This window comes from Thrips palmi, unplaced genomic scaffold, assembly GCF_012932325.1.
Source record: "Thrips palmi isolate BJ-2018 unplaced genomic scaffold, TpBJ-2018v1 HiC_scaffold_18, whole genome shotgun sequence".
NCBI lineage: Eukaryota > Metazoa > Arthropoda > Insecta > Thysanoptera > Thripidae > Thrips > Thrips palmi.
The window spans coordinates 10379799-10394539 of record NW_023144627.1 but is presented as its reverse complement, the minus strand read 5'-3'; the positions used below and the strand labels follow the sequence as shown (position 1 = coordinate 10394539).

At 39.1% G+C, this 14741-nt stretch overlaps 3 protein-coding genes across 7 annotated transcripts; 1 reads left to right on the top strand and 2 right to left on the bottom strand.

The window, feature by feature from the left end:
• Positions 1–16: 16 nt before the first annotated feature.
• LOC117644821 (tRNA (uracil(54)-C(5))-methyltransferase homolog) lies at positions 17–7076 on the bottom strand. Of its 4 annotated transcripts, none has more exons than XM_034384463.1 (10): positions 6822–7076; positions 5983–6130; positions 5718–5888; positions 5454–5597; positions 5181–5373; positions 4974–5101; positions 4606–4859; positions 4288–4525; positions 3984–4176; positions 17–3897 (listed from the first exon to the last, which is right to left on the bottom strand). In XM_034384463.1, the coding sequence occupies exons 2-10, from the start codon at positions 6127–6129 to the stop codon at positions 3077–3079; spliced, it is 2289 nt and encodes a 762-aa protein (XP_034240354.1). In that variant the 5' UTR covers position 6130; positions 6822–7076; the 3' UTR covers positions 17–3076. The 4 variants fall into 4 exon arrangements, with proteins under 4 accessions (XP_034240354.1, XP_034240351.1, XP_034240350.1 ...); XM_034384460.1 differs by having other exon boundaries at positions 5983–6134; positions 6822–7075; XM_034384459.1 differs by having other exon boundaries at positions 5983–6134; positions 6721–7005.
• A 96-nt stretch (positions 7077–7172) lies between these two features.
• On the top strand, positions 7173–8729 carry LOC117644824 (3-oxoacyl-[acyl-carrier-protein] synthase, mitochondrial). Its single transcript, XM_034384467.1, has one exon. It carries the CDS (start codon positions 7291–7293, stop codon positions 8647–8649), a length of 1359 nt encoding a protein of 452 aa, XP_034240358.1. The 5' UTR covers positions 7173–7290; the 3' UTR covers positions 8650–8729.
• On the bottom strand, positions 8660–13442 carry LOC117644819 (VPS35 endosomal protein sorting factor-like). Of its 2 annotated transcripts, none has more exons than XM_034384457.1 (9): positions 13019–13442; positions 12645–12741; positions 12372–12575; positions 10312–12289; positions 10056–10195; positions 9812–9977; positions 9592–9725; positions 9378–9509; positions 8660–9292 (listed from the first exon to the last, which is right to left on the bottom strand). In XM_034384457.1, the coding sequence occupies exons 1-9, from the start codon at positions 13054–13056 to the stop codon at positions 9188–9190; spliced, it is 2994 nt and encodes a 997-aa protein (XP_034240348.1). In that variant the 5' UTR covers positions 13057–13442; the 3' UTR covers positions 8660–9187. The 2 variants fall into 2 exon arrangements, with proteins under 2 accessions (XP_034240348.1, XP_034240349.1); XM_034384458.1 differs by lacking the exon at positions 13019–13442 and adding an exon at positions 12949–12970.
• Positions 13443–14741: the final 1299 nt, after the last annotated feature.

Here is a 14741-nt window from a genome sequence, read left to right as displayed (position 1 = left end):
AATGATGAGAGTAGACTCTTTTCACATCGATTATTATTTGTTAGTAAAGACACCACATTTTAGCACTATTCAATGGTCTCATTAAATAGCTACCGAACTGGTAAAGATAAACTATGCTAACAAAATAAAAAATGCATCTGTAAAGTGAAAGACAATATAAATGATTCATAAACAAAATTGTAATAGTGTGACATCCGAATTTCATATGAGCTTACAGGTCTTGGTTTAACTAAGGACAAAATCAACAGGTCAAAATAATGAATATCAAAATATACAACATTTGTTAGATGATCATTACTAAGAAAAACACTGTACATTTAGTATAACATCATGCTACGACATGTGGAGAATGCATTCAATGGGACAAGAGAAGTGTTTGTAAATTGATTTGAAGCATAACAACAATGAAAACCAAAACAAAGAAAATATCGGTGTGGCAAAGAAGAGTTACAACCTGGTAACCAAAAACGACTCATGAGGCGATTTATTCAGTTCAAAGGACATACTATACACACCATTCATGTTCTATTATTGTCTCTTACTGCAAAAATTATAACAAGTACAACATAATCACTAACATATGAGCTGTGAGTTAACATCAAATCTCAGGTATAACAAGCTTAGCATAAATCACAAACATATTTGGGACAGATTGTACTTCCATAGGTTCTTGGTCACTATGCACAACTATTGTGACAGAACAAAAAACAAGAGGTACTCACCACAGAGTATAGACATAATTTGTACTCTTGCCATAAGATCATATAGACAAACTACAGTCTCCTCAAGAACAGATTAATTTAAAAGTTTATTAACATACATACTTGAGTTTTTTTAAAATTATGTGAAAGTTTCCTTTTTTCAATTTTAGAGGAACCCAAGTAGGAGATTCTTTTTAGCTTCAGCTAATATCCCAATATGCTCGCCGATTCACAGAGATTCCTCCACAATTTCCAAATCCACATACAATAGGAGCTTTTCTGGCTTTTCATATCATCTATTGGTTTATTCAACAGGGTATAGAGGCTGATACCCATATCCAACTTTAATTTCTAATTTGGAATGTTAATACTTGGTTCAAACATATAATAGGTATTTTAATCCGAGGAAAACGTCTAAATAATTATTTAGGAGATTCAACACAGCACCTTGATCGACTTTACGTCAGTATGATATTTCTTTGTCAAGACCATCACTTTCTGTCATGAAGAGAAACTGTATACGGACTGTTGTGCATCTTACATAGAAATAAGTCTTACATATACATGTTTGACAAGTCTTACGATTTCATCTAATGTTTAGTTGAAAATGAGTACTCATGAATAAGGCCAATGTCACTTTAATAAGATTGAACTTGGGACCTTTAACAAGAAAATAAAAGCAATAATCAAATGAAGAACATGGTTAACTATGTGGACTACATGTGTAATCTCAGAGAGCAAAGGAAGAGGAATGAGAAATTTACAGCAAATATCCAAAGATTTTATTTATGAACGACTGTTTAAACAGTCTTCTTTGATAACCACTTCACACAACATGATTAGGAGTCTATGCATTATTGACCTTTATCATCTTTCTCATGCCTTAATCATCTTCAGAAACAACTGTCACACTAGAAAGCCACACTAATTGCATGCCATTTGAATGTGGCAAAATATTCTGAATGAATGAAACAGCGTCAAAATAGAGGAGTCATTGTCATCCACATGTACTCCGCTCCTGACAAAAATAAATGTACGTAAAATAATAATGGCAGAAGATAAGACTCGAGTACAAAAGAGAAACCTGTGATGCCAGAAATACAATGAAACATGATTGAGATAAAACAACTGTGCTCACATACAGGGTGGCCTACAATTCAGGCACTTTGAACTGAAAGAGCTTACTTTGTCAAGAGTTGACTGAAAAATTAGGCCAAAGCTCAAAACACACATAACAGATGCTCAAATTCTGTAGAAAAATATTCCCAATATTCCGGTCACACCTGTGACCAACGAAATTCCAAGGCATTAATTATGTCTTCGGCGCTATGTATGTTTACAGTGCAAATGTCAATATTCTCACAGCTGTTATTGAAGCCTAAGCGTTATTGTTTTTTGAGGCAACCATGCCATGTGTTTTAAGATATGGACAAATCCTGCACTCCACTTTTTGCCAATGTAAACAAATGCCTTTCAAAGTGTGTGAACCATGGTTGGCTCAGCCATTAAAAGCACCAGACAATATAACTTCTTTAAAAGAAAAACAGCAACAAGACATAAAAGAGATAACAGCAAAATATTTTGGAAGGTGAACAATCTGGTGCGAGTAAGGAAGATTCAACTGCAAAAGTTTAACTGATCCACATTTCCAACAGTGAGAAAACTTCAACATTATTTCTATTATGAGATTTGGATAATAGCTTTAGACTGCATAGTCTAGCAGTTAGTCAAGATGTGGGAGCTGATTGCAATGCAACTTAATGTTAAGACTCTAAAATGGTCCCTTTGACAACATTTCTATGGGACAGAATAACATTTGGTTTCCGAGTGTCAACATTAAAACCAGAAATCAATTTTGTCAACCTCATAAAATATGTAATATTTAATACTTAATACTTAGGTCTTAAATAAAATACTGTATTCTAATGGAACAAACTAAACCTGCTTGTGTTCATTAAAATACCTTTATACATAGCCCTTAGGGAACATGTTTGACGGTTTCAAGTCTTGGCCCATTTTTTAACCCCTATTCAATAACCTACCAATAGGTTGAACTAATGAGCGGATTCATTTAAATGACATTTTTCTATTTTCTTGTAAGTTTTATGGCAGATTTTAAAATTATTTAACTTGAGATATTGACTACTAAAAAAACTTCAGTGAATGGAATCCTCAGTAATTCAGATTTATTATGAATCAAATCCATTGCAAAATGTAACAATGTTCACAGTTAATAATAAAACATCTAAGGCAAACTTTAACACACTCTAGTGAGTCACATGCGTCAAATTTAACTAAATTCATTTAAAAACCGATTGTTATTATTTGTGATCAAAATAACAATACATAATTCCGAATACGCTAGCCAAAGCCATTTACCAGAACACACTTTGATGGTGAGGTAGCGGTGGCTGCACGTCGTCCTCTGGTCCAAAGAATGAAGATCCGTCCAGAGGGTCGTCCTGGTAGAAGTTGTCTCCGCCCATGTGCCTGGGCCTGGGCATGGGGGGCATGGGGGGCAGGGGGGGCAGGGGAGGCATAGCGGCGCTCCCCCGCCCGTTGCCGCGACCCACAGGTGGACCACCCTGGGGTGGGGGTGGTCGCGGCCTGGGACCGCGCACAAGAGACGGCGGCGGGGGCCCCAAGGGGCGCATCGGAGGCCTGGGGCCGCTGGGGCCGGGAGGGCCCCGCAGTCCCAAGCCGGGTCTCGGGCCGGGGCCCCTGGGGCCGCCGAGGGGGCCTCTGGGCCCGCCAGGGCCAGGCCGGGCGTGCGGGGGCCCAGGCCGCGGGCCCATGGGAGGCGGGCCCAGTGGAGGGTGCCCCATGGGCCTGGGGCCGCGCGGTCCTGGACCACAGGGACCCATGGGGGGCCGCGAACACATCGGTGGTCCCGGCCCCATCATGGGGGGCACGGGCAGCGGCAAAGGCCCTGCCATCGGCCCCATGGCGCCATGCACGTCGTACTTGAGGGGGTCCACCCTCTCCAGCAGGACCACCAGGCAGCAGTGCAGCGTGTGGGGCGCCAGGTCCACGGGGATCACCCGCACCGGGACGAAGGGCTTGCTGGGCTGCTTCGTGAAGAAGCCTGGCGCAGCAAACTCCATGAAGTTTTTGTGAATCACTCGTTGGCTGGAGACAATGTAGACAACCTTCGACACTTTCTGGCATTTCCGTAGCTCAGCTACAAAGGTAGGACCTGGGTGATGTAACAGAGAATATAAATGTTTCAACTCGACAAAATGATCTAACTTCCAGCCATGGTAAAATTTAGTGTTTACTTACCTAAGCCATCTCTTGGTGGATCTACCACTGCTACTATCTTCTTCCCTGTAGCCTTTTTGAGAACTGAAGGTAACACTTCTTCAGCACGGCCAGTCAAAAACTCACATGTGCTTGCATTATTTTTTTCTGCATTAACTTTAGCATCATTAACACTTGATTCCACAACATCAATTCCAAACACCTCTTTGGCTTTCTGAAAAAAAAAAAAAGGATGGTTGTAATCAAAATTTTATAGTTGTTTGGTTTAAACAGTTGTGGTGGAAAGAATTGTAAGATAAAATTAAAAAAAGAGTTAAAATTTTACCTTAGCAAGAGTGAGAGCAATTCCACCAGATGCACAACAAATATCAACAACGCTTGTGTCTGAGTCAATGTGAGCAAGTTCAGCAACAGCACTGTACAATTTTTCTCCAGCACTCTTGTTGACTTGGAAGAAGCTTGTTGGGCTTATGACAAAGGAAACACCCAAGTCAGACAAGACATCCTCAATATAGTCCTTGCCCCACAACTTTTCAGGCGGTTTTTCAGACTCTGGACAGTTTCTGAGAGAAAAATTAAATGAAAAAATAAGCAATTGCAAGGAGGAGGTAACCAAATCAGACAAAAAAAGGAAGATTCTTACTTGTCAACAGACAACGAATACAACTTGAGGAACAGAGAGACAACACCACAACCTTTGCCCTCTCGGTTCACAAAAAAATCTACAAGATCTGCTCTAACAGCATCAACAGCTTCTGGGGATAGCTCTCTTGGATGAAAAACCACCATGACCAAGATTTCCTCATTTGAACCTACTCTAACAACAACATTACGCCAGTGGCCAGAAGTAGAAGTGGATGGAGCGTGTTCTGAGGCCTTAATGTAACTGTCAAAAACCTAAAATAAAAAAGTTCATGAAAAGAAAAGAAAAAAACAGGACAACCAAGGGTTAGTTAGAATGTTTTCATTCCTGTTTTCTCAAACCATGTGGTAGATAATACTTGTACTCACTTGAATTACATTTTTCATGCTTTCAGGGAATTGCTTAAATTCATCACCAGGCTTCACAGAAATGGCAAAATCAGATTGGTAATCTAGTTTTAAACCAACCACTGGTTCCTTAGAATCTGGATCTAAACCTGGAATTTTAAAAATATGTTAAGTGAAAAGGCAAAATGTGTTCCAAAAACCCAATATGCCAACATCATTTAAAATTACCTATTTTGAAATCATATTTATTGCGATAGCCATCTACAACAGGAGAACCAACTACTTTTTGCAAGAGTAGTGCATCACCCTTGTGCTTTTGTAGTTGATTGTGCCACCATCCAACAAGTTCCGGATTATGTGAAACTAGTACTTCACCTAAATGTCTTGTTCCATTTCTGGCTTCTTCAAAAAGTTGTGATATCTAAATAGGTCAGAAATAAAATAAATAAGCACAAGAGTTCAAGTATTGGATGAAACTTAACAATTTAAGAGATACAGGACCTGGTCCTTGTAGGGTAAATGTTGGTTTGAACAGTTGAATCTGAAAACTTTTTCTCTAGGTGTTAAGTGTCTAGGTTTCTTACCACCAGCTTCATCTACAAGCCTATCATTGGGTTTTCGTTTAAAATCTGAAGGTGATGCTTTCTAGAAATCCAGAAAAAGAAGAACAATTAAGTGCTTTGCTCACTGATCTTGTATGAGAGGCTGACGTAGGTACACAAAAAAGCAAGAAATGTAGTAATGGAAAATTGAGTTGCAACTTACAACACACGATATTTCATTTCCACGCCATTTCTGATTACTGATGGACTCAATTGCAAGTTTTAGTTGTTCTTCTTCAGAACAAGTTAATACTACAATGTTCGCTGCTGAAGGTAACACAGACAACTCAGCAAAAGTTACATGTAGCTCTTCACATAACCATTTCCTAAAATCCTGTCCAGAGAAAAAAAGCAGAAAACAAATTGGATAATGTGACAATATTTATCAGGTGACAACTAAACAGCGTACTCTGCAAGAATCCATTTACCTCAAGGCAGTATGATGACGGAAGGCCTGTTATCTTTGCCTTAAGATTTACCACAGCGTTGGCAGGCACCTTTCCATTCACCATGTTTTTGGTTTGATTTTGATCAGTACCATTGGACGTATTACATTCTCCAGCACCAGCGGCCATACTGTCTGTAAAGAATTCAATGACAGGTAGTTAAGAGTTCCAATAACCACAACGGTCCTGGCATACCAATGAAGGTTTACACATGCTGGCAAAATGCAATTAAGGACATGCCTATCCATAAACTGGAACTTCAAACACAAATGTAACTTGGGTTTTCAACATTTTATGAAAAAGGATAGGTTGATACACTATGATAAGGAGTGATTCACCTAACCTCATCCTCTTTAAACGTCAGCACAGTGTTGGTCATTAGAACATCAAGGAACATCATACTTTTGGCCACTCGCGAGTGAGGACATTTCACCGACACAAGACAAGAAAATTGGCCAAAACTGAAGGTTTGAAAGAAACTTGGTTTGGCTGTGGCCCTAAATCTAAAACAGCCGGTTCTGATTCACTCAATTCGTAATTCTTGAAAGATTCGACAACTTGAATCAGAGACTGCTGATTTAAATATGTATTTTCCAAGTCAGTTATCAAATGTTGCTCGAACAAAATTTTTGAGCTTGTTTACAAGAGATCATCGGCGGACGACCCACATCACCCATCGTTTTTTCATTCATAATTATCAAAGATTTTTCGGCTTTTCACCTTAACTTTGTGGATGTTATCGTCTTTTCTAACCTTGATGCAGTATTGACAAAAAAAATAAGACCAGACAAAACTATAAAAATGCAAATAATGACGCTCACATCAACTTAGTTCATCCATGAAATCAACAAAAAACAACAACATTTTTACAGGTTAATGCTTTCCAAGCGTGCCAACATCAGAAAAGTTCACACAAATGGTGACCACATCGACAGTGATCGTCACGAAGCTTCATAGTTTACATAGAACATGACTGAAATTGCGATTCTATTTTCAGAGTGACATTGTCGTTGCAACTTATATGTTCTCCCGTATTTTGCGATTTTGCTGTGCTGGCAAAGAGCAGACGACGAAGAAGGGCTGGCCGTGTTTGTTTTTGTTTACGAACATACCTAGCCTAATTTTCCCATCGTTTTGAAGAAATTGAATGAGGGACAACACGAGTCGGTGCTTCTGCTATCTCCACAGTTTTCCATTTCCTAAATCAGAGAGGATCAATTACTGTCATTGCTGCCTTGCTAAGAAAACAAGATTCGCTGTTAACAAGAGAGGTTATGTGATTTCTTTATCATGTTTCTAAAGCCGCAATGTCTTGTACTGCCACAGAGGAGCCATGGAATAGTACGATTCTTCTCAAGAAACCAAGACTCTTCTGTTTCTGAGGCTCGCAGAGTTGTTGTCACAGGGTTGGGGACCATTTGCCCAATTGGACTGTCAGTAGCAGAATCTTGGAAGAACCTTTTGGACGGAAAGTGTGGAGTCTCAAAGCTTGAAGAGGAAGAATTCAAGAACCTCCCCTGTCGTGTTGCTGCCAGAATCAAACCCTCCATTGATCTCTCTAAACATTTTTCAAAATCGGAACTGAGGACCATGGCTCCTGCAACTGCGTATGCCCTTATAGCGGCAAAGGAGGCTCTTGAATGTGCAAAATGGAATCCAGAGAAAGATGAGGAGAGAGAGACTACTGGTGTTGCAGTTGGTATGGGTATGATTGATTTACTTGATGTATGTGAGACATCGGAAGCTCTGAAACGAAGTTATAACAGAGTCAGTCCATATTTTGTGCCACGAATTTTGACAAACATGGCTGCCGGCCAGATCAGTATCAAATATGGCCTGTGTGGGCCTAACCATGCTGTGTCAACAGCTTGTGCCACTGGTGCACATGCTATAGGAGATGCGTTTAATTTTATTCAGCATGGAGACGCAAATGTCATGGTGTGTGGTGGGGCTGAAGCTTGCATAAGCCCCCTAGCCATTGCTGCATTTTCTAGAATGAGAGCACTAAGTACCTCCTTTAATGACAGTCCTGAGGAAGCATCCCGTCCATTTGAGAAAAGTAGGGATGGTTTTGTTATGGGGGAAGGAGCGGCAATTCTGGTTCTGGAGGAGCTTCAACATGCTCTAGCAAGAGGAGTGAAAATCTATGCAGAAATTCTTGGATATGGACTTTCTGGAGACGCCTCTCACCTGACATCTCCCAGTGAAAATGGTAGAGGTGCAATCTTGTCCATGTCAAGGGCTCTCCAATCTGCTAAAGTCAATGCAAATGAAATTGGATACATCAATGCACATGCCACTTCAACACCTCTTGGAGATGCAATAGAGATCAAGGCTATTGGTTCTGTGTTTCAAGAGCACTGTTCTAAATTAGCAGTTTCCTCCACAAAGGGTGCTCATGGACATCTTTTGGGATCAGCAGGCAATTTGGAGACTCTCTTCACAGTCCTCGCTTGCAATACTGGATCGATTCCACCAACAATTAACCACAAACAGTGTGACTTAGGTTCAAATTTAAATTTTGTACCCAACAAATTTCAAAACTGGAATTGCAACTCTGATGTAAGAAGAATAGCTCTGAAAAATGCATTTGGCTTTGGTGGTACAAATGCAACACTTTGTATTGGTGAATATAAGGCTAAAAAATGATTGCTTCAAATATTAATACAATAAATTTAATGACTTGGATTTTGTTAAACAAGGGTTGTTGCGCTTTCATTCAAATTCAATATTCAGACTTATTCTCTAGTTCCCCAATATAACACAGATCGTACAACAAACAAGAAAACCTTCACACTAATGTGAAAGAGTAAACTAATTTGTTCCCAGTGATTATATCAAAATAATAACAAATGGCACATATAAATGCATGGTCATTAAATTGTACATGGTAAATATTGCACACAGTAGAGTCCAGCTCTTGGGTATGAAACAGCAATTACGCTATTTCAACTTTGCTTATATACATTTAAATGAATATTCAAGTGCTAAAAACTAAATAACATTCATAAAAAAAGGAGCGCAACATATAAAGTTTCTGATTGACAATAAGCTTGATACTAGAAGCTACACACAGACAAAAACAAGCTATCTTATCTTGTCTTTCAATTGTGAACAAACAGCTATTATAAAAACACAACAAAACATAATTAAATTATTTGTGAATCAGTGGAAATCCATATGGTTTCTATTGCTTCCCATGTGACTTGATTTTGAGCCTAGAAATGAAGTCTGCATGTACATCCTCATTTGATCCAGAAAACTTCTTCTTGAGGTATTCTGTAGTTCGAACCTGCAAATTAAGTCGAACAATGTCAAATTTTTTCTTTGAAATCTTTCAGATTTGCCAAGAAAAACATTTTATCTTATGTACTTACAGCCAACTTAATATCCATACAGCCATGCTTTTGAGCCAAGTTCCACAAATTTAGAGCAAGGGTAGCAAGGTCTGGTTTTGATAGATCAGCCTTCACTGCTATACGGATAAGCAGTTCCAAAGCCAAAGAGGACTATAAAAATGAATATTAGAAAATTAGAGTAGGTATGACAGTGGTGTCTCAAATATAAGTTCATCATTTGATAACACAGTACCTGCTTCTGATAGTGTTCATTGGCTCCCAAATATTTTAAGTGGTTAAGAATTTCTTCCACGACCACAGAGCACATTCTATTTAGCTCTGCAATAAATTTGGGATCTGAACCATACAACACGTCATTTGAATCCACTGAAAAAAAAAAAAAAACAAGACAAAAATCTAGTTAGCTAGAAGCATGTTGGAAAATTGTCATTTGAAAATTATGAAGTGAATACCCATATCTATGTGGTATGGATAGGACTCTTGAGAAGCAGCAGAAAGCATATCCAGAACTTGAAGATACACTGTGGATCGAGCATTGCTCTGGTGGTCCCAACTGTAATTTTGTATGACATTCAGCAGGCCTTTGGTTAGGTAAAGCACCCCTTGTTCTGGACTATCCTGTAATTATAATAACAGTACAGCCTTTACTACTTGAACAAGAAAAGAAAGTTTACAACTCATCTAAGCTTTACTTACAGGAACAATTAAGAGAGTTGACAAAAAGTTGCAGATGTATGAAACAATGTAAGGTTCAGAGCTTCTATGTTTCCCATCAACTTCAATCATCTTTGGAACATCAGAAATGAGATTGAGGGCTGCTTTTAAACATGCATCAGCTGTCAGAGGAAAGAAAGAAAATTACTAGTGGTAAAAGATGAAAAGTAAAAAAGAACAGAATATTTAATGTTTTAAGTAAATTTTAAAAGACTATAAAAAAATAAAATTATCTTACCTTGTCCTAAGCATTGATTTAACAATGCCACTTGCCCAGAAAGCAGGTACAATTCCAATCGCATTAAAACAGAAGTTATTGATGGAATTGTGATGTAACAATATGCAGCACAGGCATGAACAAACGAAGCTGTTTTCCTTGTGTGATGACCTTTTACAATGCATCTTGTTTCCACTGCAAGCCTATTCACACTTTGCACCAGCTGTGCATGGATAACATCAAGATTTGTGAATGATGCTCTAGCTTCCACAAAAAATGACAACTGTTGTTCAAAGTCTCTTCCAAAATCTACTCTCTTGACAAAGCTGCAGATCAAATTTCCTATTTGTCGCTTTTCGTCCTCGACTGTTAATGCATTTACTGAGTCATGCATAACACGACAAATGAACATCAGAGCATTTGTGATTACAGGATCATTTGTAGTCTGGTATTGATATGTCTTAGTATAGTGCAGCATGATGCTCTTACACACTTCTACTTTGACACTTTCCTTCTGAAATATATCCAGCATTGGTAGAAATTTGTCCATTGTTAGCAATGTTTCGAAGTCATTTGCATGAGCAAGCACTCTTTCCATGACTGTTTGTAGAGAAGCATAATGATTCTCATATGCACGGCCTCCACTCATATGGTTGATTATGTCTCCAAGGAATGTGTTTACCTCACGTGTGGATAGATGCTTTGCAGCATACTGAACCCAAACTTCAGCACAACTAATGTATTGTGCAGGGTCATTCAATTTTGAAACAATCTTCCAGACATCATTTAAAATTTGTAGACAGTGCTCAGTTGGAGGGTCAGCTAATGTAAGACATAGTCCCAGAGTCCTGAAGAGAAGATACTTGGGGAACCCTTCATCATCACAGCTAGTCAGAAGCTCCACAAACTGAGTAGCTCTTGCAGCAATATATGCAGGCTTGAAGGCTGCCATGATGGTATTGAAAAGTAAAGCACTATTGCATTTTTGCTTACATCGGTCAAGTATTTCTGCAAGGGTTTTCTCAGTTGCCTCATGAGCAACACTTTGCAGGATGTAATCCAACGCTGGTGTGTACAAAGTAAGGTAAGTGGAGAGGTCTACCTTTTGCAGCGACAGGTCCAGTCGGATTGAGGGCGAAAAAAGTTGAGTATATGTAGCAAGAAAATCGTAAAAGTTTTCTCTTAAATATACTCGGTCACTTGAATTGATGCTTAGACCCACTCGGCATAAGTAACATCGAGCATAAACAGCCACAAGAGGATCACCTATGCCTCTTATCATTTTTGTCAGCCTCAATAAAGCTTGTGAAAATTCTCCAGAGGTCAAAAAGCTGTATGATTTCAAAATTGCCATCTCAACATATAAACGTGGAACTAGTTCCCGTATGGAAGCAATTTTATAAAACCAATTACGACAAGTTTCTTTGGCAGATTCTGGAACCATGTCTGCAGTAAAATTTTCAGGCAGACAAGTAGGGACTTTGCTTCCAGGGGCGTAATAATCAGACTTGGTCCTGAGCCGCTCATAAACAAGTTTTCCAAATATATCCAGAATGTCCGTGATAAGAACAAATTTGCTGGGATAAAACTGAATAACTGATGTATCAACAAGCAACTTAGAACATTGAATTGCTATTTTTAAAGCCTTCACTCTTTGATCTTGATGCCAAGCTTGAACTAGCTCTGTATTCAATTGCTCTATTCTGCCCACATACTCCTGTTGCGACAAATCTAACATTTGCCGAACAGAACCATCTTCGAAGTCATCCAGTTGTTCCAGCCGTGTTCTAACTTTGTCAACCATAGAGCTTTGTGCTTTAACAACAACTTTTTCTCCTCCAGACAAGAAACTTGTCACAATAGACAGCTTCTCTGATGTGGTGAATTTGCATAAAATTCCTGCTTTTCTTGATGACCAGGACTCTCGTAATCCATCATCCATAGCAACGCTGGTTGTTACATTTTCTTTGCCTCGTTTTCCCTCAACAGGTTCAACCCACTGCGTAGTAGACAAAATACAAATTAGTCAAATGAAGAATTGAAACTTAAAGTTAAAAATCAGGTTTTGCTGTCAGACTTACAGATTCTGCTGCCATTGCTGACAATGGGTCCAGCTTTTGCTGGTTTGCTAGTTGGCTGAGTGGGTCAGTCCCCTCCAGAGCAGCTCCCAGTGGGTCCATTAAATATGTGGTTGAGCTCTGAGTTGGTGTGGGAGTAGAGGACCTGGTGCTACTGGTTGTACTTCCACCAACAGTTCGTAACTTGACAACACGGGTCTCTGACATCTTTCAGAAAATAACTAAATTATGGAGGAGGTCAACTAATGAGAGGAAAAAGATAAATGACGAAATTACCGTGACAACTAAAGGCTTCAATGGATGGTCCAATACTTCTTCAAAAGGAAGTTGTTTCTTAAGGTTTCCTTGCAGCACATCTCTAGACTTTGACACCCTAAAAAAGAAGGAAAAAGAAATGGGATATAAACCATAATATTTTTAACAAGAAATGGTCAATTTTCAAATCAGATCACACAAACTATTTGAAAGAATTAAACAGTGTCAAGAGTGTGTCACAAAACAATCCCACATCAAGGAAAGAAATATAAAAGCTCTCAAAGAGAGCACATTAAAATAATGACAAACTGGTAAATCAGATTACCTAAATTATTCCCATTGAATGCACAAAACTGACAGCAGGATAGGGTTAGGTAATCAGTTTTGACACTTACCAATCGCACGATAAGCGAGGAGGGGTTGCGCCAGGCATTGCGACTAAATTTTAGACAAGCTCAGAAAATGAAGTAACTTTAGCACGAAAGCAGTGGTTACACGGAACTATTCATTTATTCATTGTGACAAAAAGGTGGTCTGTTTGTTGACTGACAGGACAGGCCGTGTTTGTTTGGTTAGGTCGAATCGAATCGAAATGAATATCGAGAGAAGTCGATTGTATCGAGCACACAGAGGCGCGAAATCTGAACAGGGCTGGACATATTCTTGGTTCCTCGGCTCCTTGAAATTGCCTACATTCAGGGGACAACATACAGCGCTGCGGCACGGACATAATGCGAACTACTGATATGGCGGGAGATTTTGAACTTGGAACATATCAAACAAGGTTTGGGAAGTGAATTTTGATCCGTATGACCTAAATTTCAATGAAGATGCTTCCCATGATTAAATATTGTGGCCTAAAGTTGATCCCAGGCACATGATTGACTACTTTTTGGTGTTCCCAAGAGCTCGGGTTGGGGTGGTCCGACTAAAGCTTTCTCGACATCTTTTATTTTAGACCTAATGTTTTTTCTTGAATTATTGATTGACTATTTTTGTGTTTTGTGATCACTGATCATGTTAACCTAATGTTTCATTAGAACTTCAATGTTACTTCTTCTTGAACAATTGAGTGAAAACTTATTTATGCAGCTCCTTTTTTCTTTGACTTTTTTTGTACACAAATGAAGTGAAAAATTAATGTTTAAAATTTGTATTAATTAAATCTTAATATATACTAACAAATCGTTCACTTGCATGCCCTTATTATCACAGTTAAGAGAGAATTATGGCTGTAGTGTCGATTTCTTTATGAACTGTGATAAGGGCGAGCAAGTGAACGACTGGTTAGTATATATTAAGATTTAATTACTACAAATTTTAAACAAAGGTGAGGAACATTAATATTTCACTTCATTTGCGTACAAAAAGTCAAAGAAAAAAGGAGCTGCATAAATAAGTTTTCACTCAATTGTTCAAGAAGAAGTAACATTGAAGTTCTAATGAAACATTAGGTTAACATGATCAGTGATCACAAAACACAAAAATAGTCAATCAATAATTCAAGAAAAAACATTAGGTCTAAAATAAAAGATGTCGAGAAAGCTTTAGTCGGACCACCCCAACCCGAGCTCTTGGGAACACCAAAAAGTAGTCAATCATGTGCCTGGGATCAACTTTAGGCCACAATATTTAATCATGGGAAGCATCTTCATTGAAATTTAGGTCACACGGATCAAAATTCACTTCCCAAACCTTGTTTGAAATGTTCCAAGTTCAAAATCTCCCGCCATATCAGTAGTTCGCATTATGTCCGTGAGGTAGCGCCACGGGTCGCCGATGTTAGCAGCAGGCCAGAGGAAGCTAGAATTCCAGAGCTGGCAGTCAGTCCAGTCTACTTGACAATGGACCAGGACCTCGCCACCACTGTTTCATTTTGAGTCGTTATTATTTTCAGATTTTCTGGAGAGCGCGATGCTTGTGTTACCCCGCCTCTTTCCCTTCCCTCCCTGGACCCGGTGCAGCCGCGCTAAAGCAGCCAGCCAGCCAGTCGTCTTGACTTCAACCTCTTTGATTTCTGAGGCAAGTCAATCACGGTCTGCGTGGGTGGCAGCACTGGCAACCTACATGCTGGTTCCACTGATTCTGAGCAGCACTTTTGTCTCTCTCTAACTGATG

What these genes read in the sequence shown, in the direction of transcription:
- LOC117644819 (XM_034384457.1), bottom strand. Translation starts at nt 13,056, where the DNA reads ATGCCTGGCGCAACCCCTCCTCGCTTATCGTGCGATTG. An exon ending in CAGCAATGGCAGCAGAATCT is followed by an intron (nt 12,290 to 12,371) that starts GTAAGTCTGACA and finishes TCTACTACGCAG; the next exon opens with TGGGTTGAACCTGTTGAGGG. An exon ending in CAACTCTCTTAATTGTTCCT is followed by an intron (nt 9,978 to 10,055) that starts GTAAGTAAAGCT and finishes TTATAATTACAG; the next exon opens with GATAGTCCAGAACAAGGGGT.
- LOC117644824 (XM_034384467.1), top strand. Translation starts at nt 7,291, where the DNA reads ATGTTTCTAAAGCCGCAATGTCTTGTACTGCCACAGAGGAGCCATGGA.
- LOC117644821 (XM_034384463.1), bottom strand. Translation starts at nt 6,129, where the DNA reads ATGGCCGCTGGTGCTGGAGAATGTAATACGTCCAATGGTACTGATCAA. An exon ending in GAAATGAAATATCGTGTGTT is followed by an intron (nt 5,598 to 5,717) that starts GTAAGTTGCAAC and finishes CTGGATTTCTAG; the next exon opens with AAAGCATCACCTTCAGATTT. An exon ending in TAAATATGATTTCAAAATAG is followed by an intron (nt 5,102 to 5,180) that starts GTAATTTTAAAT and finishes TTAAAATTCCAG; the next exon opens with GTTTAGATCCAGATTCTAAG.